Source organism: Phocoena phocoena, chromosome 15 (assembly GCF_963924675.1).
Source record: "Phocoena phocoena chromosome 15, mPhoPho1.1, whole genome shotgun sequence".
NCBI lineage: Eukaryota > Metazoa > Chordata > Mammalia > Artiodactyla > Phocoenidae > Phocoena > Phocoena phocoena.
The window spans coordinates 60,900,455-60,926,037 of NC_089233.1; the positions used below are offsets into that span (position 1 = coordinate 60,900,455).

The 25,583-nt window shown below is 40.1% G+C and overlaps 1 protein-coding gene across 1 annotated transcript; it reads left to right on the forward strand.

Annotated features, from left to right (window-relative positions):
- Positions 1-3,948: 3,948 nt before the first annotated feature.
- DEFB115 (defensin beta 115) lies at positions 3,949-25,165 on the forward strand. Its single transcript, XM_065893279.1, has 3 exons — positions 3,949-4,042; positions 12,977-13,147; positions 24,963-25,165. The coding sequence occupies exons 1-3, from the start codon at positions 3,949-3,951 to the stop codon at positions 25,163-25,165; spliced, it is 468 nt and encodes a 155-aa protein (XP_065749351.1).
- The last annotated feature ends 418 nt before the right edge of the window (positions 25,166-25,583 follow it).

Genomic DNA, 25,583 nt, shown 5'->3' on the forward strand with positions numbered 1-25,583 from the left:
TTTGTGACAACATATATGGACCTGAAAAACATTATGCTAACTTAAATAAGTCAGATGAAGAAAGAAAAACACTTTATGATTTCATTTGTATGAGGAATCTCTATATTTAAACTCATAGAAGCTGAGAGTAGACTGGTTACCAGGGTCTGTGTGGAGGGGGAAATGGGGAGATGTCAGCCAGTGGTACAAAGCTTCAGTTATGCAAGATGAATAAGTGCTGAAGATCTATTGTACAACAATGTTTCTATAGTTAACAATGTTGTATTCTTCAAATTTGCTAAAAGAGTAGATCTTGTTTTCACCACAAAAAAGAAACAAATAACTATGTGAGGCAATGAATTAAAAAAATATGAAATGGATTAAAAGAAAAAGCATAGACTGAGAGATATTATTTACAAAAAAATATCCAACAAAGAACTCATATATAGAGTTTATAACATTTAGAAAGTGGGGAAATGAAAAGACATTTCACCAAAGATGATATGTGGATGGCAAATAAGTACATGAAAAGATGTTTAACATCACTGGCAATCAGGGAAATGCAATTTAAGAACAAGATGAGATAGTACTACATATCTATTGCAATAGCTAGAATTAAAAACCATGACAGTATCACACAGTGATGAGGAGAAACTGAATCTCACACATTGCTGGTGAGAATGTTAAGTGGTGCAGGCACTCTGAAAAACAGTTTGGCAGTCTTTTAAAAAGCTAAATTTACAAATATCATGGAATCCATCAATCAAACCCCTAGGCATTTATCCAGAGAAATGAAAACATATGTTCACAAACAAACCTGTATGCAAATGTTTATAGCAGCTTTATTTGTAATAACCAAAATCTGGAAACAACCAAAATGTTCTATAATATGTTAATGGTTAGATAAACTGCGGTACATCCATACTATGGAATATTATGCAGCAATAAAAGGAACAAACTATTGATATGCACAGTGATCTCAAAAGTCATATTCTGTATGATTCTATTTATATAACATTCTCAAAATGACAAAATTAGAAAGATGGAGAAAAGATAGTTTGTTGCCAGGGGTTAGGGATGCTAAGGAAGTAGGGGGTTGAGTGTTACTATAAAGGGGCAGCACAAAGAAAATCTTTGTGGTGATTGAATAATTTTGCATACTGATTGCTTACATTAATCAACACCTGTGAAAAATGACATTGAAATATACATATGAATTGTACCAATGTCAGTTTCCTTGTTTTGACATTGTACTATAGTTATTCAAAATGTAATATTTGGGGAAACTGGGTAAAATGTACACAGATTTTCTTTACTATCTTTGCAACTTCTTGTTAATCTATAATAATTCCAAAATTAATAAAATAAATAAATAAAGACATAATTACAGCCAAGAGACTTATGTGTTTGGTGAGACAATATTCTCTGTTGTAAGGAGCAATGGCTTTGGAGTCAGGTGGACTAAAGTCCCATTCCTGACTCCATGGCTTACCAGCTGTGTGGCCTTCAGAAAGTTGACTGACCTCTCTGGCCTTCAGTTTTCTCTTCCAAAGAATGATCTTTTTCAATTTTGTAGCCCAAACTTTAGCCATTTATATATCATCTTACAATTTTTTTGCATTATCATCTATAAGCTGTAGAATTATTTACTTAATATTTTTTATAGAAACCAACAGACCATTTTCTTAAATCTGTATTTGATCACATCCTAAGTGATGTTATCTGTAAAATCACCAGATCAAGGTCTAGTGATTTTTTTTCTCAAATAAGCATTAAAATAAAAGTTATGAAAAACACATACTGCCAGTGACATGGGCAGTGGCACATTCCAGAAAACACTTGTTTAGCCCAAATACTTTACTTTCACAGATGGAGAAAGTGATGTCTTACAGGCAAAAAGACAAAAACAAACTTTCAGATTTAAATGATCTCTTAAAATGTAAGTCCAATTCCCTATCATATATCAAATAAATTACAAAGTACTTAATAGAGACCTACAAGATCTGACATACTATAGTTCTGCCTGCCTGTATGATTCTTGCTTCTTTTATTCATCCCCTCAACTCATTCTACTGCAGGTACACTTGACTTTTGCTCTTTCTGACACATCTAGCACTTTCTTTCCTTAGAGCCTTTGCTCTTGCTGTTCTCTCTGCCTGGAGATTCTAGATATCCATGTGGCTCACTTCCTCAGTACATGTAGTTTTCTACTCAATATCACTTCCTCAGAGAGTCCTTCCCTGCACAACCTGTTCAAAATACACACACACCCCATATATCATATTATTCTGTATCCCTTATCCTGCTTTATTTTTCTTTATAGTACACGTCACCATCTGGCATTATATGTTTGTTGTCTCTCTCCCTAACCAGAGTGGCAGGACATTGCTCTCTTCTCCTTTTAGACCCAGTGCCTAGAACTGTGCCTAGTAAATAGATCCATATCCAGCGAACACAGCAGTGCTTCCTACAGAATCTGAGAGAAGTGGTCACACAGACTCAGTTTGCAGCATTTGGACATTGGGAGCCACCACTTCTCCCAGACTGTCCAATTGTTTCTGGATGACTTCGATCATCAGAGGTCTTTCCAATTAGCTTAAACCTGCTCCCCCGCAGTTTCCACCCAGAACTTTTAGTTCTGCCCTCTAGGCTTGCACAGAACATGCCTTTTCAGAAGATAACAACTATAACTCTCTTCAGCCCATTACTGCTTTTCAGGTTAAATGGGCCTCTTCTTCCTTCATTACTCAGACATTGATCCTCTGGGATGATAGAAAGAACATATGCTCTGGGGACAGGTAAACCAGATCTAAATCCATACTTCACTCTAAACACTATGAAACCCTGAGCATATCGCATCTACCTGTCAGGGATCCTGTGAGGATTCTAAGGGGTCAAGTATGTAAAGTTTTTATCACAGTTACTGAGAGACAGTGAGATTCAGTGGGTGGCTCGATGCTCACTGCTTTCCTGGACAACATGTTATCTGGATATCAAGGGAAAAAGACTTCATGAACCCCACCATGCTGCCCCTAACACCTGCCAACTTCACAAAGAAGAGAGTATAATAGAAGAACACTGGACGTATTAAAAGATGTAAAACAGCCATAAGACATACCAAGGAGTCAAAAAAGAAAATCCAGTGGACTCACAGACAGACGTCCTGAAGGAGCCAAGGGATGCCCCCTTCTATACCGTCTTTGTTGCTCCCTTCTTCGGAGCCAGAGTCCAAGAAAGGCCTCAAAGCACTAATATCAAGGATTTGGAGTAGGTAATAAGGAGAAAAATGCAGTTAAAAAGAGCTGGACTACGAGTTGGGTTATGAGGGCTCTCAGTCTTTTCTTTCTTGCCCATAGTGTAACTCTAGACAATTCTCTTCCACTCTGTGGGCCTGCATTTTCTTAACTGAGAAATGCCAATTCTAAGATCTATGTGGCTATAAGGGAATACCATAATGCATTTATTCATTCATTGTTTTCAACAAGTGTTCACTGCACAGTCTGGATGTAAAGAAATCATAGCCAGTCCCTACTTTCAGAGGTCTCGTGGTCTGTAAAAGTTGCCAGTGTCATCCAATAGAGGAGATAAATTAGAAAAATGCTTAGTTCCAACTTATCATGATAAACATTATGACAGAAAAAAGGAAGCACAGAGGCTGTGAGAATATAAGGGAGGGGGCTCAACTGCCCAAGGAGAGGAGTGGGAAAGGCTTCTTGGAAAGTGGGTCCATTCTCTCCACAATGCCACAGACTTGCAGGACTTGTATGTCCTCTGCTAATGCCTTCCACCTTCCCAGATGATGTCAAGAGAAGGACTCAATACTGGATGATCAATTTACATTGCTGACCTATAGGTTGATGTCCTGGGTAGTGGAACATTCTGTCCTTCTCTGATTTATTGTCTGTGACTCAGCCCTACCCAAGTCAATAAAACACAGAGTGAAAACCTACCCTCCCTAGCACAATCAGTATGCTGCTGGATGGTTCCTCACCCCTCTCAGGATATAGCAAACTCTTGTTCCTGGCCTTAGCTGTCCTTGTGGTCCTGACTCAGGCTTCCCCAGGTAACGAGATCATGGAGAGGAGGGAAAAAGGAGTAACAATGGGGTTCAACTCATAGAATCATTGGAAAACTAAACATGTATGGGAATGAGAACAGCTCAGAGGGATGGTACAGATCTGGTGAAAAGCCTTATAATGAATATGCCCCATTGTAAAGGCAGACTATAACCTTGACCATGATGGTGCTTCTCATAGGGGAACCTGGTAAACATCAGCAGAGTCCAGGATTTCTTTTCTTTTTTTTTTAAATTGGAGTATAATTTCTTTACAATGTTGTGTTAGTTTCTGCTGTATAACAAAGTTAATCAGCTATGCGTATACATATATCCCCATATCCCCTCCCTCTTGCATCTCCCTCCCACCTTCCCTATCCCACAGCTCTAGGTGGTCACAAAGCACTGAACTGATGTCCCTGTGCTATGTGGCTGCTTCCCACTAGTTATTTATTTTACCTTTGGTATTGTACATACGTAAATGCCACTCTCTCACTTTGTCCCAGCTTACCCTCCCTGTGTCAAGTCCATTCTCTACATCTGCGTCATTATTCCTGTCTGGCCCCTAGGTTCTTCAGAACCATTTTTTTTAATTTAGATTCCATATATATGTGTTAGCATATGATATTTGCTTTTCGCTTTCTGACTTACTTCATTCTGTATGACAGACTCTAGGTCCAACCACCTCAAAACAAATAACTCAATTTCATTTCTTTTTATGGCTAATATTCCATTGTATATAGGTGCCATATCTTCTTTATCCATTCATGTGTCGATGGACACTTAGGTTACTTCCATGTCCTAGACATTGCAAATAGAGCTGCAATGAACATTGTGATACAAGACTCATTTAGAATTATGATTTTTTCAGGGTATATGCCCAAGAGTGGGATTGCTGGGTCATATGGTAGCTTTATTTTTAGATTTTTAAGTAACCTCCAAACTGTTCTCCATAGTGGCTGTATCAATTCACATTCCCACCAACAGTGCAAGAGGGTTCCCTTTTCCCCACACTCTCTACAGCATTTATTGTTTGTAGATTTTTTTAATGATGGCCATTCTGAGTGGTAAGGTGATACCTGATTGTACTTTTGATTTGCATTTCTCTAATGATTAGTGATGTTGAGCATCCTTTCATGTGTTTGTTGGCAATCTGTGTATCTTCTTTGGAGAAATGTCTATTTAGGTCTTCTGCCCATTTTTGGATTGGGTTGTTGGTTTTTTGGTATTGAGCTGCGTGAGCTGCTTGTATAATTTGCAGATTAATCCTTTGTCAGTTGCTTCGTTTGGAAATATATTCCCCATTTCTCAGGGTTGTCTTTTTATCTTGTTTATGGTTTCCTTTGCTGTGCAAAAACTTTTAAGTTTCATTAGGTCCCATTTGTTTATTTTTGTTTTTATTTCCATTTCTCTAGGAGATGGGTCTAAAAGGATCTTGCTGTGATTTACATCATTGAGTGTTCTGCCTATGTTTTCCTCTAAGAGTTTGATAGTGTCTGGCCTTACATTTAGGTCTTTAATCCATTTTGAGTTTATTTTTGTGTACAATATTAGGAAGTGTTCTAATTTCATTCTTTTACATGTAGCTGTCCAGTTTTCCCAGGACCACTTATTGATGAGGCTGTCTTTTCTCCATTGTATATTCTTGCCTCCTTTATCAAAGATAAGGTGACCATATGTGCATGGGTTTATCTCTGGGCTTTCTATCCTGTTCCATTTATCTATATTTTTGTTTTTTGTGCCAGTACCATACTGTCTTGATTACTGTAGCTTTGTAGTATAGTCTGAGGTCCAGCTGCCTGATTCCTTCAGCTCCGTTTTTCTTTCTCAAGATTGCTTTGGCTATTTGGGGTCTTTGGTGTTTCCATACAAATTGTGGAATTTTTTGTTCTAGTTCTGTGGAAAAGGCCATTGGTAGTTTGATAGGGATTGCACTGAATCTGTAGATTGCATTAGGTAGTATAGTCATTTTCACAATGTTGATTCCTCCAATCCAAAAACATGGTATATCTCTCCATCTACTTGTATCATCTTTAATTTCTTTCATCAGTGTCTTGTAGTTTTCTGCATACAGGTCTTTTGTCTCCTTAGATAGCTTTATTCCTAAGTATTTTATTCTTTTTGTTGCAGTGGTGAATGGGAGTGTTTCCTTAAATTCTCTTTCAGATTTTTCGTCATTAGTGTATAGGAATGCAAGACATTTCTGTGCATTCATTTTGTATCCTGCTACTTTACGAAATTCATTGATTAGCTCTATTAGTTTTCTGGTAGCATCTTTAGGATTCTCTATGTATAGTATCATGCCATCTGCAAACAGTGACAGCTATACTTCTTTTCTTTCTTTTTTTTTTTTTTAACTTTCTTACAGGCTGATAATTTTATTTCTGTAGTAGATATTCCCTAAGTGGATTACTGAGTCAAAAGTTAGATACATTTAAAATTTTTTTAACATCTTTATTAGAGTGTAATTGCTTTACAATGGTGTGTTAGTTTCTGCTTTATAACAAAGTGAATCAGTTATACATATACATATGTTCCCATATCTCTTCTCTCTTGCATCTCCCTCCCTCCCACCGTCCATATCCCACCCCTCTAGGTGGTCACAAACCACCAAGCTTATCTCCCTGTGCTATGCGGCTGCTTCCCACTAGCTATCTATTTTACGTTTGGTAGTGTATATATGTCCATGCCACTCTCTCACTTTGTCACAGCTTATCCTTCCCCCTTCCCCTATCCTCAAGTCCATTCTCTAGTAGATCTGTGTCTTTATTTCCATCTTACCCCTAGGTTCTTCATGACCTTTTTTTTTTTTCTTCGATTCCATATATATGTTTTAGCGTACAGTATTTGTTTTTCTCTTTCTGACTTACTTCACTCTGTATGACAGACTCTAGGCCCATCCACCTCACTACAAATAACTCAATTTCATTTCTTTTTATGGCTGAGTAATATTCCATTGTATACTTGTGTCACTTCTTCTTGATCCATTCATCTCTTGATGGACACTTAGGTTGCTTCCATATCCTGGCTATTGTAAATAGAGCTACAATGAACATTTTGGTACATGACTATTTTTGAATTATGGTTTTCTCAGGGTATATGCTCAGTAGTGGGATTGCTGGGTTGTATGGTAGTTCTATTTGTAGTTTTTAAGGAAGGTCCATACTGTTCTCCATAGTGGCTGTATCAATTTACATTCCCACCAACAGTGCAAGAGTGTTCCCTTTTCTCCACACCCTCTCCAGCATTCATTGTTTGTAGATTTTTTGATGATGGCCATTCTGACAGATGTGAGATGATATCTCATGGTAGTTTTGACTTGCATTTTTCTAAGGATTAATGATGTTGAGCATTCTTTCATGTGTTTGTTGGCAATCTGTATATCTTTTTTGGAGAAATGTCTACTTAGGTCTTCTGTCCACTTTTAGATTGGGTTGTTTATTTTTTTGTTATTGAGCTGCATGAGCTGCTTGTAAATCTTGGAGATTAATCCTTTGTCAGTTGCTTCATTTGCAAATATTTTCTCCCATTCTGAGGGTTGTCTTCTGGTCTTCTTTATGGTTTCCTTTGCTGTGCAAAATCTTTTAAGTTTCATTAGGTCCCATTTGTTTGTTTTTATTTCCATTTCTCTTAGAGGTGGGTCAAAAAGGATCTTGCTGTGATTTATGTCATAGAGTGTTCTGCCTATGCTTTCCTCTAAGAGTTTGATAGTGTCTGGCCTTACATTTAGGTCTTTAATCGATTTTGAGTTTATTTCTGTGTATGGTGTTAGGGAGTGTTCTAATTTCATACTTTTTTTTTTTTTTTTTTTTTTTTTGCAGTACGCGGACCTCTCACTGTTGTGGCCTCTCCCGTTGCAGAGCACAGGCTCCAGACGCACAGGATCAGCTGCCATGGCTCATGGGTCCAGCTGCTCCACGGCATGTGGGATCTTCCTGGACCGGGGCACGAACCTGTGTCCCCTGCATTGGCAGGCGGACTCTCAACCACTGCACCACCAGGGAAGCCCCTAATTTCATACTTTTACATGTACCTGTCCAGTTTCCCCAGCACCACTTATTGAAGAAGCGCTCTTTTCTCCACTGTATATTCTTGCCTCCTTTATCAAAGATAAGATGGCCATATATGTGTGGGTTTATCTCTGGGCTTTCTATCTTGTTCCATTGATCTATCTTTCTGTTTTTGTGTCAGTACCATACTGTCTTGATTACTGTAGCTTTGTAGTATAGTCTGAAGTCAGGGAGCCTGATTCCTCCAGCTCCATTTTTCGTTCTCAAGATTGCTTTGGCCATTCGGGGTGTTTTGTGTTTCCATAGAAATTGTGAAATTATTTGTTCTACTTCTGTGAAAAGTGCCATTTGTAGTTTGATAAGGATTGCATTGAATCTGTAGATTGTTTTGGGTAGTAGAGTCATTTTCACAATGTTGATTCTACCAATCCAAGAACATGGTATATCTCTCCATCTATCTACATCATCTTTAATTTCTTTCATCAGTGTCTTATAATTTTCTGCATACAGGCTTTTTGTCTCCTTAGGTATGTTTATTCCTAGATTTTTTATTCATTTTGTTGCAATGGTAAATAGGAGTGTTTTCTTAATTTCACTTTCAGATTTTTCATCATTAGTGTATAAGAATGCCAGAGATTTCTGTGCATTAATTTTGTATCCTGCTACTTTACCAAATTTATTGATTAGCTCTATTAGTTTTCTGGTAGCATCTTTAGGTTTCTCTATGTATAGTATCATGTCATCTACAAAGAGTGACAGCTTTTCTTCTTCTTTTCTGATTTGGATTCCTTTTATTTCTTTTTCTTCTCTGATTGCTGAGGCTAGAACTTCTAAAACTATGTTGAATAATAGTGGTGCGAGTGGACAACCTTGTCTTGTTCCTGATCTTAGAGGAAATGATTTCAGTTTTTCACCATTGAGAACAATGTTGGCTGTGGATTTGTCATATATGGTCTTTATTATGTTGAGGTAAGTTCCCTCTGTGCCTACTTTCTGGAGGGTTTTTATCATAAATCGGTGCTGAATTTTGTTGAAAGATTTTTCTACATCTATTGAGATGATCATATGGTTTTTCTCCTTCAATTTGTTAATATGTTGTATCACATTGATTGATTTGCATATATTGAAGAATCTTTGCATCCCTGGGGTAAACCCCACTTGATCATGGTGTATGATCCTTTCAATGTGCTGTTGTATTCTGTTTGCTAGTATTTTGATGAGGAATTTGCATCTATGTTTATCAGTGATATTGGCTTGTAGTTTTCTTTTTGTGACATGTTTGTTCTGTTTTGGTATCAGGGTGATGGTGGCCTCGTAGAATGAGTTTGGGAGTGTTCCTCCCTCTGCTACATTTTGGAAGAGTTTGAGAAGGATAGGTGTTAGGTCTTCTCTAAGTATTTGATAGAATTCACCTATGAAGCCATCTGGTCCTGGGCTTTTGTTTGTTGGAAGATTTTTAATCACAGTTTCAATTTCAGTGCTAGTGATTTGTCAGTTTATATTATGTATAACTTTCTGATTCAATCTCAGAAGGTTGTGCTTTTCTAAGAATTTGTTCATTTCTTCCAGGTTGTCCATTTTATTGGCATATAGTTGCTTGTAGTAATCTCTCATGGACTTTTATATTCCTGCAGTGTCAGTTGTTACTTCTCATTTTTTATTTCTTATTCTCTCGATTTGAATCCTCTCCCTTTTTTTCTTGATGAGTCTGGCTAATGGTTTTTCAATTTTGTTTATCTTCTCAAAGAATCAGGTTTTAGATTTATTGATCTTTGCTATTGTTTTCTTCATTTCTTTTTCATTTATTTCTTATCTGATCTTTATGATTTCTTTTCCTTTGCTAACTTTGTTGTTGTTTTTTGTCTTTCTCTAATTGCTTTAGGTGTAAGATTAAGTTGTTTATTTGAGATTTTTCTTGTTTCTTGAGGTAGAATTGTATTGCTACAAAACTCCCTATTTCCTCTTCATTTGTTTGGTCTGGTGTGTTTTTACTTTGCTCCTTCATCTGCTGTGTATTTCTCTGTTTCCTCATTTTGCTTCACTTACTGTGTTTTTGGGTCTTCTTTTTGCCATCTGCGGGTTCGTAGTTCCCATTGTTTTTGGTGTCTGCCCCCAGTTGATAAGATTGGTTCAGTGGGTTTCGTAGGCTTCCTGGTGGAGAGGACTTATACCTGTGTTCTGATGTATGAGGCTGGATCTTGTCTTTCTGGTGGGCAGGACCACATCTGGTGGTGTGCTTTGGGGTGTCTGTGAACTTATTATGATTTTAGGCAGCCCCTCTGCTAATGGGTGGGGTTGTATTCCTGTCTTGCTAGTTATTTGGCATGTGGTGTCCAGCACTGAAGCCTGCTGGATGTTTAGTGAAGCTGGGTCTTAACGTTGAGACAGAGATCTCTGGGAGAGCTTTCACCAATTGATATTACATGGGACCGGGTTGTCTCTGGTGGACCAATGTCCTGAACTCGGCTCTCCCACCTCAGAGACTCAGGCCTGACACCCAGCCGGAGCACTAAGACCCTGTCAGCCACATGGCTCAGAAGAAAAGTGAGAAGAGAAAGAAAGAAAGAAAGAAAATACAGTAAAATAAAGTTATTAAAATGAAAAAGAAATTAAATTATTAAAATTAAAAAATTTAAAAAGTAATAAAAAAAGAGAGCAACCACACCAATAAACAAATCCACCAATGATAACAAGTGCTAAAAACTATACTAAGATAAACATAAAAATCAGAAACTGATCAGTCATATACAACAAACCCCAAGTCTACAGTTGCTCCCAAAGTCCATCACCTCAATTTTGGGATTATTAGTTGTCTATTCAGGTATTCCACAGATGCAAGGTACAGCAAGTTGATTGTGGAGATTTAATCTGCTGCTTCTGAGCCTGCATGGAAAAGGTTCCCTTTCTTTTCTTTGTTCGCACAGCTCCTGTGTTCAGCTTTGGATTTGGCCCTGCCTCTGCATCTAGGTTACCCTATGGCGTCTGTTTTTGCCCAGACAGGAGGGGGTTAAAGGAGCAGCTGAGTAGGTAGTTCTGGCTCACTCAGGCTGTGGGGAGGGAGGGGTATGGAACACGGAGAGAGCCTGCTGTGGCAGAGGCTGATGTGATGTTACAACAGCCTGAAACATGCAGTGTGTTCTCCTGGGGAAGTTGTCTCTTGATCAAGGGACCCTGGCAGTGGTGGGCTGCACAGGCTCCTGGGAGGGTTATGGATAGTGACCTGTGCTTGCACACAGGCTTTATGGTGGCTGAAGCAGCAACCTTAGCATTTCATGCCAGTCTCTGGTATCCACGCTGATAGCCACGGCCCCCGTCCATCTTTGAAGCTCATTTAGGTGGTGTTCTGAAGCTTGTTTAGGTGGTATTCTGAATCCCCTCTCCTCGCCCACCCCAAATTAATGGTCTCTTGACTCTTAGGCAGTTCCAGACTTTTTCCCGGACACCCTCCCAGTTAGCTTTGGTGCACTAGCCCCCTTCAGGCTGTGTTCACGAAGTCCTCTCCCTGGGATCTGAACTCTGAAGCCTGATCCTCAGCTCCCAACCCCTACCCGCCCCAGCAGGTGAGCAAATAAGTCTCTCAGGCTGGTGATGCTGGTCGGCACTGATCCTCTGTGCAAGCATCTCTCCGCTTTGCCCTCTGCACCCCCGTTGCTGCACTCTCTTCCATGGCTCCGAAGCTTCCCCTCCCTGCCCACCCCGTTTCCACCAGTGAAGGGGCTTCCTAGTGTGTGGAAACTTTTCCTCCTTCACAGCTCCCTCCCACAGGTGTAGGTCTCATCCCTATTCTTTTGTGTCTGTTTTTTTTCATTTTTCCTTTGCCTTACCCAGGTATGTGGGGAGTTTCTTGCCTTTTGGGAAGTCTGAGGTCTTCTGCCAGCATTCAGTAGGTGTTCTCTAGGAGTTGTTCCACATGTAGATGTATTTTTGATGTATTTGTGGGAAGGAAGGTGATCTCCACGTCTTACTCCTCTGTCATTTGAAGTTCCTTCAGAAATGATCTTCTAGGGCTTCCCTGGTGGTGCAGTGGTTGAGAGTCCGCCTGCCGATGCAGGGGACATGGGTTTGTGCCCCGGTCCGGAAGGATCCCACATGCCGCGGAGCGGCTGGGCTCATGAGCCATGGCTGCTGAGCCATGAAGCAAAAGAAGCAAAAGAAGATAATCATGGGCTAACCCTGAGTTGGCTTCAGCCTGCCTTAAACTACAGTGAGGGCAATTGGAATAGATGAGGGAGTGCAGTCATCCTGACTCTGATCTTTTTCCAGTCCAGATATCCTAGTGAGAAAGAAAAAATTGGGAGTTATCTCCCAGGAGGGGAGTTTGGAGGAAAAAAAAAGTAAAGGTAATCATAATTTAAACCAAGGTATTATGGTCTCTCAACTGAACTTAATGGGCTGAGGAAGCTGGGTCTATACTCTGTGTTCTATTGACCTATGTAGAGCTTAGAACATCTGCCTGCCAATCAGCAATACAAATTGATCACTCAGTGTTCAAAGTACTGCTCCAGACATCATCTGGGGCATGCACCTAGAACAGTGCCTGGCACATGGTAGGTGCTCAAAAAATCACTGTTGAGTGAATAATGAATGCAGAGGGAAAAAACAGGTAATTGAAGGCATAGTCTCATTCCTTGGCAAGCATGTAGATTTGGGAACAAGGAAGAACCAGTGTTGGTGAGACTGAAAAATGACGGAGATGGAAATAGCCTAAGCATAAAAATAAAGTCCAATTAGATCTGGTTGGAGGAAGGGCAATAACTACTCATATCTAATACATATCAAGACCAGCAGTAAGCATCCTACATGCACAGCTTTATTTGATATTCCCAAGAATGCCATTACACTCCAGTAGTTTGTTCTAACCATTATTACTACAATTACCAATGTCTTTAGTATAATTGTCTTTACTTTTTCATGTATTTGTTTATTTTGATAGATGGATGGGCCAGAAAGTGTGGTTATGGAACTGGCAGATGCAGGAAGCATTGCAAAGAAAATGAGAAGAAGAAAGGAAAATGTGGGTTAAGAAAGCTTTGTTGCATCCCTGCAAAGCATAAACCATCAGAACCTGCCAAGAAAGAAGAGATGACCTACAGGGCTATGGCAAGTATAGCTAAGTATCAACTTAAGACTTCTGACAAGAGAGTTTTGGCAGTTACTGTAATGAGTCAGTAAGGTTGCCATCCAGGTCACCTGCATGGTACTTAGATCTTTAGTAGCTAAGGATACTGGGTCCTTACACGATCCATTAAAAAATATATGCTCGGGCTTCCCTGGTGGTGCAGTGGTTGAGAATCTGCCTGCTAATGCAGGGGACACGGGTTCGAGCCCTGGTATGGGAAGATCCCACATGCCGCAGAGCAATTAGGCCCGTGAGCCACAACTACTGAGCCTGCGCGTCTGGAGCCTGTGCTCCGCAAAAAGAGAGGCCGCGATAGTGAGAGGCCCACGTACCGCGATGAAGAGTGGCCCCCGCTTGTCACAACTAGAGAAAGCCCTCGCACAGAAACGAAGACCCAACACAGCAAAAATAAATTAATTAATAAACTCCTACCCCCAGCATCTTCTTTAAAAAAAAAAAAAAAAAAAAAAAAATATATATATATATATATGCTCATTCCGGCTATCATTCTTTCTTCTCTCTCCAGTCCTCTGTAGCTTAACATCCCTAGGTTGTCCCAGGGTATGACTGGGATATCAGTTCTCATGGTAAACCAGTTTTATAGAATCTGAATCCTGAATTCCTAAGCCTCTAACTAGATGCTGTAAGTCTCTGAATGTGGAAGTTTTCCAGGCTAATGCAAATTCCACCGTGGTCACACATTCTTATCTATTGTCTCATCCTGGATTGTTGAGACAGGCCAGTGTGATCCAGAAATCTTTTTTTGCCTCTTTGGCTCAAGGTTTACCCCAAGGCTCTGCCTTATTGTCTCACTCTTGGAATTTGCCCCTTACCCCAACCCCTTGATCACTCTTGGCTGTTAAAAGATTGGCATGCCTTCTGACCAGGAGACAACAATTACCTGTCCCACAGGAATAAAGACACAGACCTACCGGAGAACGGACTTGAGGATATGGGGAGGGGGAAGGGTGAGCTGTGACAAAGCGAGAGAGAGGCATGGACATATATACACTACCAAACGTAAGGTAGATAGCTAGTGGGAAGCAGCCGCATAGCACAGGGATATCAGCTCGGTGCTTTGTGAACGCCTGGAGGGGTGGGATAGGGAGGGTGGGAGGGAGGGAGATGCAAGAGGGAAGAGTTATGGGAACATATGTATATGTATAACTGATTCACTTTGTTATAAAGCAGAAACTAACACACCATTGTGGAGCAATTATACCCCAATAAAGATGTTAAAAAAAAAACAAAAACAAAAACAATTACCAGTCCCAAACAAGTAGAAGGGGAAAACAGTAAAACAAGAAAACTAACTAACTAAACAACAAAAAAACCCTCAAATTTTACTGAGAACTTACTGTGTGCAAGGCCTTGTCTTAAGCACTTTACATATGTAAGTTCATTTTGCCCTGACAATAGCTCCATGAGGTAGGAAATAGTATTGTGTCTTTTGGTCAGAAGAGGAAACCAAGTCACAGAGAGTTTAAGTGACTTGTCCCAAGTGGTGCAAATATCTAGCTCAGTAGCAGGACTTTGAACCCATGATGACTGAGCTCAGACATTATTCTTCCTTAAGGTGGAAAAATGATTGCTGCAGTAATAAAAGCTTCCCTTTACTCTTCCCACCCAGCATCTACTTCCTTAATGTGGCAGGTGTAGTGAAAGGGAAAGTTTTGTGAGCCTCCTTGTGGTTAAAATGTGTAACAAACCCAGCACTAAATGGTATATCCAGGCACAAGTAGAAATTATCCCCAGTTGCAGTTAAGGAGGAAGTTGTTCCCATTTAGCAGACAGTCTTGGTTTAGAGGCCAATGCCAGTCAGGTCTAAAGTTGAATATTATCTCTAGCCTCTGTTGACATAATAACTGGAGAATGTACACTGAAGACAAGGTACATAAATCATCAAATAATGGCAATTTCTAACCCTTCAACCCATTTCTCAAAGTACTTTCACTTCAGTTCTCTAGTTTTTTCCCACTGTGATAATATGCGGTAACATTCACGTCCCAAACCTTGAAGGATGTCCTTGGGATATCTGGGGAGTGGCTTAGAGACTGGATCTCAGATTACCTAGGCACAGTGATTCCAATTAACACTTCAATTCCAACCCAGACTACACCAATGGCGGCAGATAGTACCTACAAGCCTACCTGTTCTTGAACTAAGTGTTTTAATGTATTTTTTGGCTAGAGGAATTATGCCCACAAGTAGACCCAGGAGTCTTAGAGAGTTTCATAAACATGACTCCATGTCCACAGTCCCAAAGAAGTGAAAAGGATGCAGGGGAAATACAGATATGTTAATAGGATGGGACTAAGTCACCTTACTACTTACTTTGTCCAGCCCCAAAATGGAAGTATTAGATTATAAAATCTATATGCCTTTCAACTCTTAAAGCCATTTTCACTCTTTAAATTATGGTGAAGATCCATTCTTTACCTATGACCTCAGAAGATGCCATCTTAGATAGCAAAGGCATGAAGAATGAAAAGAGACTGAGAAAGAGGAGAGTGCTCTCAACATAAATACTCAAACCGTAATCCTAAAATACATCCTAGATACCTTCTTCTTCCTCACTGCTCCCTGCCCCCACTCATCATGTCAGCCACAAAGAGCTTCCAAGTCTGCCTCCATAGCACCTATTCTCCATCCCTACCTCTACTATTCTAATTCAGCCATCATCTTTCCTTGACCATTGTTATGGGCTGAATTGTGATCCCTTAAAATTCATATGTTGAAGTCCTAATCCCCAGTACCTCAGAATGGGACTGCATTCGGAGATAGGATAAACAGGTAATTTAAAGAGGTAAATAAGTTAAAATGAGATCATTAGGGTGAGTCCTAATCCAAATGACTGACATTTTTATAAGAAGAGATTAGGGAACAGACACACCACAGAAGGAAACCCATGAGAAGACACAGAGGAGATGGACATCTACAAATCAAGGAGAGAGACCTCTGAAGAAATCAATCTCACCAGCACCTTGACTTCTAGTTTCCAGAATTGTGAGAAAATTAAGCTCTGCTGTTTAAACCACCCAGTCTGTGGTACTTTATTATGGCAACCCTATCAGATTAATGCACACATACTATAACATTTGCATCCTATTGACCTCTTTGTCTCTCTTTATGCCTTTGACTCACTCCAATCTTTCCATACAGTTGCCAGGGGATCATTTCTAAAACCCAAATCTGACATTTTTGTTTTTCCTCCCAAACCCTTCAAAAGCTGTACAGTGATTACAGGAATCAATTCTAAACTCCCTTTATGATAATCCCCTGCTCACCTCAGTAGTGTCCCTTTCAATGCCCACCATGGACCTCACAAGCAACTTGTGTTCTTGGGAATTAATATATTTCTTGCCCTTTTTTATACATGTCCCCTTTTGCTGAGAAGGTTCTTCTTGCAAACCAGACTTATGCTTCTCTGTAAGCAACACCCAAACAGTTCTTCTACCTTCCCTAAGCCATATATATTCATTCATTTTTTTCCTCAAGAGGAATCTTTATTTACATTTTTACAAATAAAAATTGTATATATGTTTAAGATAACATCATGATGATTTGATATATGTATACATAATCGACTTAATTAACACAGCCACCACCTCATATTGTTGCCCTTTAAAATTTTTTTTTCTTGAGGTACAGTTGATTTACAATGTTGTGTTAGTTTCTGGTGTATAGTGAAGTGATTCAGTTATACATATGTATATTCTTTTCCATTATAGTTCATTACAGGATATTGAATAGAGTTCCGTGTGTTATACAGTAGGGCTTTGTTCTTTATCTATTTTATACATAGTAGAGTGTATCTGCTAATCCCAAATTCCTAATTTATCCCTCCCCTACCCTCTTTCTCCTTGGTAACCATAAGTTTGTTTTCTATGTCTGTGAGTCTGTTTCTGTTTTGCAAATAAGTTCATTTGTATCATGTTTTAGATTCCACGTATAACTGATATCATATGTTATTTGTCTTTCTTTTTCTGACTTACTTCACTTAGTATCTCCAGGTCCACCCATGTTGCTACAAATAGCAATATTTCATTCTTTTTTTATGAGTAACATTCCATTATACACATAGCGCAGGTTTCCACTAGCTATCTATTTTACACATGGTAGTGTATATATGTCATCCCAATCTCCCAATTCATCCCACACCCCTTCCCCACCATGTCCACATGTCCATTCTTTACATCTGCATCTCTATTCTTGCCCTGCAAATAGGTCCAGCTGTACCATTTTTCTTTTGATTTGCCTTTCTCTGATAATTAGTGATGTTGAGCATCTTTTCATGTGCCTTTTGGTCATCTGTATGACTTTTTTGGAAAAATGTCTATTTAGGTCTTCTGCCCATTTTTTTGATTGTCTTGTTTGCTTTTTGATATTGAGTTGTATGAGTTTTTTATATATTTTGGATATTAACTACTTATCAGTTGTATGGTTTTCAAATATTTCTGGAGATTGCCTTTTAACTTGGTTGATTGTTTCCTTAGTTTGATGTAGTCACATGTTTAATTTTGCATTAGTTGCCTGTACTTTTAGAGTCAAATTAAAAAAAAACATTGCAGGACTAATTTCACATAGCTTTCCACTATGTTTTCTTCTAAGAGTTTTATGGTTTCAGGTCTTACATTTAAGTCATTAATCAGTTTTGAGTTGATTTTGTGTATAGTGTAATATGTCTTTTTTTCCCCCCTTGGTTAAGTTTAGCTAAAGCTTTGTTATTTTGTTTATGTTTTTAAAAATTCAACTCAGTTTTGTTGACATTTCCTATTGTCTTGCTAGTCTCTTTTTATTTCTGCTGTAATCTTTATTATTTCCTTCTTTCTGATAACTTGGGGCTTAGTTTGTTCTTTTCCCAGTTCCATGAGCCATAAAGTAGGTTATTGATTTGAGATCTGTCTTTTTTCTTTATATAAATAGTTGGCACTAAAAACTTCCATCTTAGAACTGCTTTTGCTGCATCCCAAGACTTTGAGTACGTTTAGTTTTCATTTTTGGTTGTCTCAAGTACTTTTCAATTTCCCTTTTGGTTTCTTCTTTGATCCATTGGTTCTTCTGGAATGTGTATTTAATTTCCACATATTTGTGGATTTTATAGTTTTTTTTCCTGTTACTTATTTCTAGTTTTATTCCATTGTTGTCAGGAAAGCTACATGATATAATTTCTATCTTCTTGAATTTGTTGAACCTTGTTTTGTGGCCCAACATATAATTGATCTGTCATGGGAAATTTCCACATGTACTTTAAAAGAATATTTATTTTGTTGCTGCTGAGTGGAATGTTCTGTTAATGTCTGTTAGTTCCATCTGGTCTATCATATTATTAAAATCCAGTTTTCTTATTGATTTTCCATCTGCATGATCCATCTATTTTTAAAAGTGAGGTATTTAAGACCTCTACTATTATTGTATTGTTGTATATTTCTCCTTCAGTCGTGATAGTATTTGTTTTATATATTTGTGTAATACAATTTTAAGTGTATATATTTATAATTGTTATATCCCTTTAATTGATCCCTTATCATTATGTAGTGACTACCTTTCTTTCGTTTGACTAATTTTTACTAAAATCTAATTTTTCTGATATAAATAGAGCCAGTTCTACTCTCTTTGGTTACCACTTGCATAAAATATCTTTTTCCGTCCTTTCACTTTCAGCCTATGTGTGTTCTTAAAGCTAAAGTGAGCCTCTTATAGACAGCATTTAGTTGGATCTTGTTTTTCAATCCACTCAGCCAGTCTGTGTGTGTGTGTGTGTGTGTGTGTGTGTGTGTGTGTGTGTGTGTGTTTGAGAATTTAAGCCATTCACATTTAATGTAGTTACTGATAGAGAAGGTGTGCCCAAGATGGGAGAGTAGGAAGACCCTGAGCTCATCTCTTCCAGTGGGCACATCAGAATCACAACTGTTTACAGAATAACCATCTATGAGACAGACCTGGAGACTAACAGAAAAGATTTTCCACAACTAAAGATTTAAAAAGGGAACCACAGCAAGATGAGTGGAAGGGCAGGGATACAGTGTAGTCAAGATGCCTGATCCCAGGTAGATGACCCACAAAAATGGGAGTATAATCACAATTGCAGAGGTATTCCCAAGGACTGAAGGGTCCAAGCCTTATGTCAGGCTCCTCAGCCTGGGGTTCCTGCACTGGCAAGATGAGCCCCTAGAATATCTAGTTTTGAAAGCCAATGGGACTTGCATATGGGAGAACTGGATAGCTGTAAGAAACAAATACTACGCTTTTGAAGGGCACAGACAAAATCTCACAGACTCCAAGTCCTGGCACAGAGGAAAGAATTTGAAAGGAGCCTGGGTCAGACCCACTTGGAGAACCTCCCAGAGGGGCAGGAGGCAACTTGGACTCCCCCTGGGGACACAGATGGTGGTGGCAGCCATTTTGGGAAGTCATTTTACCACAGAGACACTGGTTCTAGCATCACCATTTTTGAGTCTCCCTCCTAACCTATTAGTGCTGGGGGCTTACCTGCCCACTATTGGGCCAGCTTCAGCCACAGGACTCACTGGCCTCTGCTCAGTACCCCTAGACTTCTCACTGTTTTCATCCATTTTTATCCTGAGTTCATTGAGCATCTTTATGATCATTACCTTGAACTCTATTCAGGTAGACTCCTTATCTCCATAAAGTTCTTATTCTGAGGTTTTCGTCTTGTTTTTTCTTTTGGAAAATAGTTCTCTGTCTCCTCATTTTGCTTAATTCTCTGATTTTATTTCTATGTATTAGGTAGGTCAGTTACATTTCCTGAATTTGGAGAAGTGGCCCTGTGTAAGAGATATCCTATGGGACTCAGCAGCACATTTTCCTCTGGTTAACAGTGGTATATGCTCTAGGGATGCCTTGTATGTGGGCTGCATTGGCCATTCTGCTGCAGGAGGGCTGACAACTGTGGGCATGATGGTAGGCCCCTGGCCTGGTTGGCTGTCATGCTTTGTCTCATGTGGAGGCTGCCAGCCCACTGATGCGTGGGGTGAACTCCTGGTTTGACTGGCTCTGTGGCTTGGGGTGACCAGGGTTGTTGCTGGCCCACTGGTATGTGGGGCTTGGTCCCAGCACAGCTGGAGTGTCTGAAGCTGGTGCTCGCCCACTAGTGAGTTGGAACAAGTCCTAGTGTGGCTGGCTTCCTGGCCCTTGGGGCCCATGGCTGGTGCTAGCCTGCTGGTGGGTGGAGATGGGCCCGAGTACAGCTTGTTTGGGGGGCCAGGGATACCTGGAGCTGTTGCCAACCCACTGGTTGGTGGAACCAGGTCCCAGGGTAGCAGGCTGTAAGGCAATTTACATTCCCACCAACAGTGTACGAGGGTTCTCTTTTCTCCACATCCTTGCTAACATTTGTTGTTTGTGTTCTTTTTAATGTAGCCATTCTGACAATTGTGAGGTGATATTGTGGTTTTGATTTGCATTTCCCTGATGATTAGCAATGTTGAGCATCTTTTCATATGCCTCTTGGCCATCTGCATTACCTCTTTGGAAAAAAATGTCTTTTCAGTTTTTCTGCCCATTTTTCAATTTGGTTGTTTGTTTTTTGATGTTGAGTTGTATGAGCTATTTATATATGTTTGTTTTTACTATTAATTCATTTCTGGTAATGAGAAGAGAGAGAGAGAGAAATGGTACTTCTGTGTTCCTTGGGGTCTTTCCAGCAATAGGACATCTTAGGATGTCCCATATGTTAATGGTTCATTTTAAGGACACTGAAAGAAGGGCAGAAGCAGAAGGAAATACCTTGATAGCTCCATGGCCGTCACCACTGGAAACTAAAATGTCAACATTTGTGAAGTGGGATAAGCAGGAAGATCACAGACCTTACTTTTAACAGCCTAAGTTTAATAAGAACAAGTAGCATCCTTGTAGGTAGCAAAGAAAAGCCATTTACCACTATTGTGGTATTTCTTATAATGTATTGCAAATTGCATTATTGACCCCAATCCTTCACCCCTACTTGAATCCACACTTTTGTCAAGGTCTCATCCTAAAAGGAAGGTACTCCCTGTCCCTTCATTTTTATCCTGGCTGTGTGACTTGCTTTAGTCAATGAAGTATGGGCAGAAGTGACAGTGTGCCAGTTCTGAGCCCAGGCTTTAAGAGGTGATGAATGTTTTCACTTGCCCTTTCGTGCTTCTGCCATCACCATGAGAAGAATATGCACTGATGGTGCAAAGACAGTGAGAGATACATGGAGCAGAGAGCAAAGGCATTCCAGATGACCCACAGATCTACAGTGAGAAATAGAGCTGCCCCTGTCACTCCAGCCTCAAGCAGAGTAACCCAGCCAAACTCCAGCTAGCTGCTGACATACGAGCAATAATAAAGGATTGCTGTTTTAAGCCAAAGTTTTGGAGTGGAGTGTTACATAGAAATGGCGTCCTAATCCATAAGGTCAGAAGTTAGATCAGAAAAGAGCCAAATGCTTTTTAGCACAATGATGGCAGGGTCTATCATTTCAAAATGGGTAGAAACAAAGACAAACTAACAAACTATATCAGAAACTATTCCTTCCGATATAGAATAGGATTGTCGTCTCCAAGAAAAATTAATGCTCTAGACTAGGGGTCTTCAGACATTTTCTGTCAAGGCCCAGGTAGTAAATATTTTAGAGTTTATAGGGCACACAGTCTGTCACAGCTACTCAACTCTGCATTTATAGCACAAAAGCAACCATACCCAGTATGTAAATAAATGGGTGTGGCTCTGTTCCAATCAGACTTTATTTATAGACACTGAAATTTGAATTTCACATAATTTTCATGTCAAAAATTATTATTCTTGGGCTTCCCTGGTGGCGCAGCGGTTGAGAGTCCGCCTGCCGATGTAGGGGACTCGGGTTCGTGCCCAGTCCGGGAAGATCCCACATGCCGCAGAGCGGCTGGGCCCCTGAGCCATGGCCGCTGAGCCTGCGTATCAGTCCGGAGCCTGTGCTCCGCAGCGGGAGAGGCCACAACAGTGAGAGGCCCGCGTACCGCAAAAAAAAAAAAAAATTATTATTCTTTTGATTTTTATTCAACTACTTACAAATGTAAAAACCAGTCCTAGCTCATGGGCCGTGCAAAATCAGGCAGCCAGCTAGATGTCGACTGGCAAACATTAGAAAGATGAATAATGCCAAATAATGTCAGGGACATGGGATAGAGGAATACTCACGTGCTGCTGGTGGGATGTAGATCAGAGACAAAACAACTGTGAAGGTTTAGGGCCCCTCACTTGCTTGGACCCATGTGAGTGATGGGAATTCTAAAATATTCTAGGTAAGGAAGGAAAACCAGGTTGCAATCAGGAAACATCGGTAAGTAAGCATTTCAGGTAAATTATCTTAAGAGATCCCAATAATCTATTGTAATTTCTTAGCTTCTTCTAAATAAATATTAACTTTTGGACCTAACTTGGAATTTTTAATTTTGTGTTCTTCTTAAAAAGAATCCCCAAATTGTAAAGGTATAAGGCCCCACAAAACCTAGATCTTCCTCTGAGATAGAGGCAGCCATTCTGGGTAGGAATCTAATGACCTTCAGTCCAATTAAGTGTAAGCATTTGTTCTAACCTAAAAATTCTACTCCTGGGTACATGTCCCAAAGAAGGCTACACACATGTCCATAAGAGAATATGCACAGGACTTCTGTTAAAGAAAGGCTCATGGTGACAGGGATTTGTAGATAATCTGGACTCCATCACTGGGAGAGTTGAAAGGTAAAATGTGATGGACACACTCCACAGAGTGTTATGTAGCAGTCGTAAGTTAGAAAATAGGGTGTATACAAATAAATATGGATGGATGTTTAAAACTAGTGCTGACTGTAATGGCATCACCACTTGGAACACAGTTTGACAATTTCTTACAAAGTTAAACATACACTTATCATAAACCCAGCAATTCATTCCTAGGTATTTATTCCAGATAAATCAACTCATGTGTCCAGACACATGAATTTTCATAGCAGCTTTATCCATCATAAGTAGAAACAACCTAAATATTCATCAAGTAGTAAACAATAAATGATGCTATAGCCATACAATAGAATACTGCTCAGAAATAAAAAGAATTAACTGCTGCTACACACGATCTGGAGGAATCTAAAAAGCATTTGACTGAGTAAAAGAAGCCAGATGAAAAGGGAATACAGTAAGTCCCCTACATACGAACCTTCAAGATGCAAACATTCAAGGATGCGAACGTGCGTTGGCATGTCCAATCACGTAAGTTAGTTCATGTGTCTGGCGTATGTTGTCACATGAGTGCATCCTCGACAAGTAGTTGTGCTTTAGTGTACTTTACTGTACAGTACTGTATAGAGTACAGTATCTTTATTTCAAGCCCAGTATGTCCGAAAGCAAGCTTAAGAGCAGTGGTGATGTAGCAGGTACTGCTAAGAAGCGCCAAGTGATAACGATGGGAACAAAAGTGAAAATAACTGAGAAAGTGGAGCAAGGTGAAAAGATGGTAGACACTGCTTATTCTTATAACATGAATCATTAAACCATCAGCACAATTCTAAAGAACAGGACAAGATCACGGAACACGTGAAGTCTGCTGTGCGATGACGTCGACAATAATATCGAAGAAGCATGGAAAAGTGATGGAGGAGATGGAGAAACTTCTCAGTGTGTGGATACAGGATCAGCGTCAGTGTCGAGTCCCGCTCAGCTTAATGCTGATTCAAGAGAAAACTAAAAGCCCTTATGAAGACTTGAAGAAGAAACACGGTGAAGAATCAGAGGGCACATCTCTTAATGCCAACCATGGCTGGTTTCATAGGTTCAAGGCTAGAACCAACTCTCACAATGTAAAATAAGTGGTGAGGCAGTGAGTGCAGATATGGTAGCTGCCCAGGAATTTCCTGAAACACTCCAAGAAATTCTTGATGAAGGTACTTATTTACCTGAGCAGGTTTTTAATGTGGATGAGATAGGACTGTACTAGAGGAGGATGCCAGACCAAAGTTACATCAGTAAGGAGGAAAAGTTGACGCCAGGCTACCAAGCAGCAAAGGATAGGCTGTGTTGCTTGTTGACAATGCTCCCAGCAATATGATGCTGAATCCTCTCTTAGTTTACCATTTAGAGAACTCAAGAGTCCTTAAAAGCATAGCCAAGGGCTCTCTTCCCATTGTGTGGAAGAGTAACCGCACAGCCTGGGTTACACAGGCCGTTCTCCAGGACTGATTTTTCCACCACTTTATCCCGGAGGTAGAGAAATATTTCTTGGAGATGGACATCCAATTCAAAACATTCTTTTGCTGCTCGACAGTTCTCTGGGCCACCCCCCATTCATGGACAACTTTCATCCCAACATCAAAGTAGTGCATCTGCCACTATATACTACATCACTCATCCAAATTATGGACCAGGGAGTTATAGCGACTTTCAAGAAATATTATTTACATCACACTTTTTGTCAGGCAGTAAAGGTGAGTGACGAATCAGGGAAAACCTTGCAACAATTTTGGAAGGACTATAACATCTACAAGGCCATAAAAAACATTGACTTTGGGCTTCCCTGGTGGCGCAGTGGTTGAGAGTCCGTCTGCCGATGCAGGGGACACGGGTTCGTGCCCCGGTCGGGGAAGATCCCACGTGCCGCGGAGCGGCTGGGCCCGTGAGCCATGGCTGCTGAGCCTGCGCGTCCAGAGCCTGTGCTCCACAACGGGAGAGGCCACAACAGTGAGAGGCCCGCGTACCGCAAAACAAACAAACAAACAAAAAAACACATTGACTTCGTTAGGCATGAGGTTACGGTCGTCACTATGAGTGGGGTTTGGAAGAACATTTGTCCGCATTCAAGATTTTCATGGATTTGTGAAGGTGGATGAGGAGTTCAAAGAGGTCTTCAGCAACTTAGTGACCCTCAGCGAGAAGCTGGAGCTAGATCTGCAAGAGGACGACTTTGTTGAATTCCTTGCTGTGCAACACGATGGGCTTATTAATGAAGACCTGATGGAATCGGAGGCTCAGAGAAAGGACAAAGAGAGACAAGAGAAGAAGTAACTGAAGAACCGAAGAGATTCACCATGCAGGAAATGACAAGGGGATTTTCTTTATTTGAGGAGGGATTGTTAGTTTTTGAGGCACAGAACCCAAACATAGAACGGTACACAAAGGTTGCAGCTGCTGTTCAGAATGCAATCCAGTGTTACCATGTCATCTATGATGAGAAAAAAAAGAGCTACTACCCAGATATCGCTGGATCATTTTTTCAAGAACGTAGATAGAATTGAATCCAGCAAGGAACCAGAACCTGTACCATCAGTGTCAGACGTGAGTGAAATTGCAACTTGCCCTCCATCTCTTATTGCTGACGATTCTTCAGCTCTACCATCTCCCACCTCCTCTCCCTCCTCCAGTCAGTAACTTTTCTTGCCTTATCACTAGATGCCAGCCCCTGTGTGCCAGCTGTTGTACTGCA

Excerpts from the sequence above, each read along its gene's own strand:
- DEFB115 (XM_065893279.1), top strand. The coding sequence starts at position 3,949 with ATGCTGCTGGATGGTTCCTCACCCCTCTCAGGATATAGCAAACTCTTG. Across the intron at positions 4,043-12,976 it reads CCTGACTCAGGCTTCCCCAG|ATGGATGGGCCAGAAAGTGT; the intron begins GTAACGAGATCA and ends TTATTTTGATAG. Across the intron at positions 13,148-24,962 it reads GACCTACAGGGCTATGGCAA|ATTTTCATGGATTTGTGAAG; the intron begins GTATAGCTAAGT and ends TCCGCATTCAAG.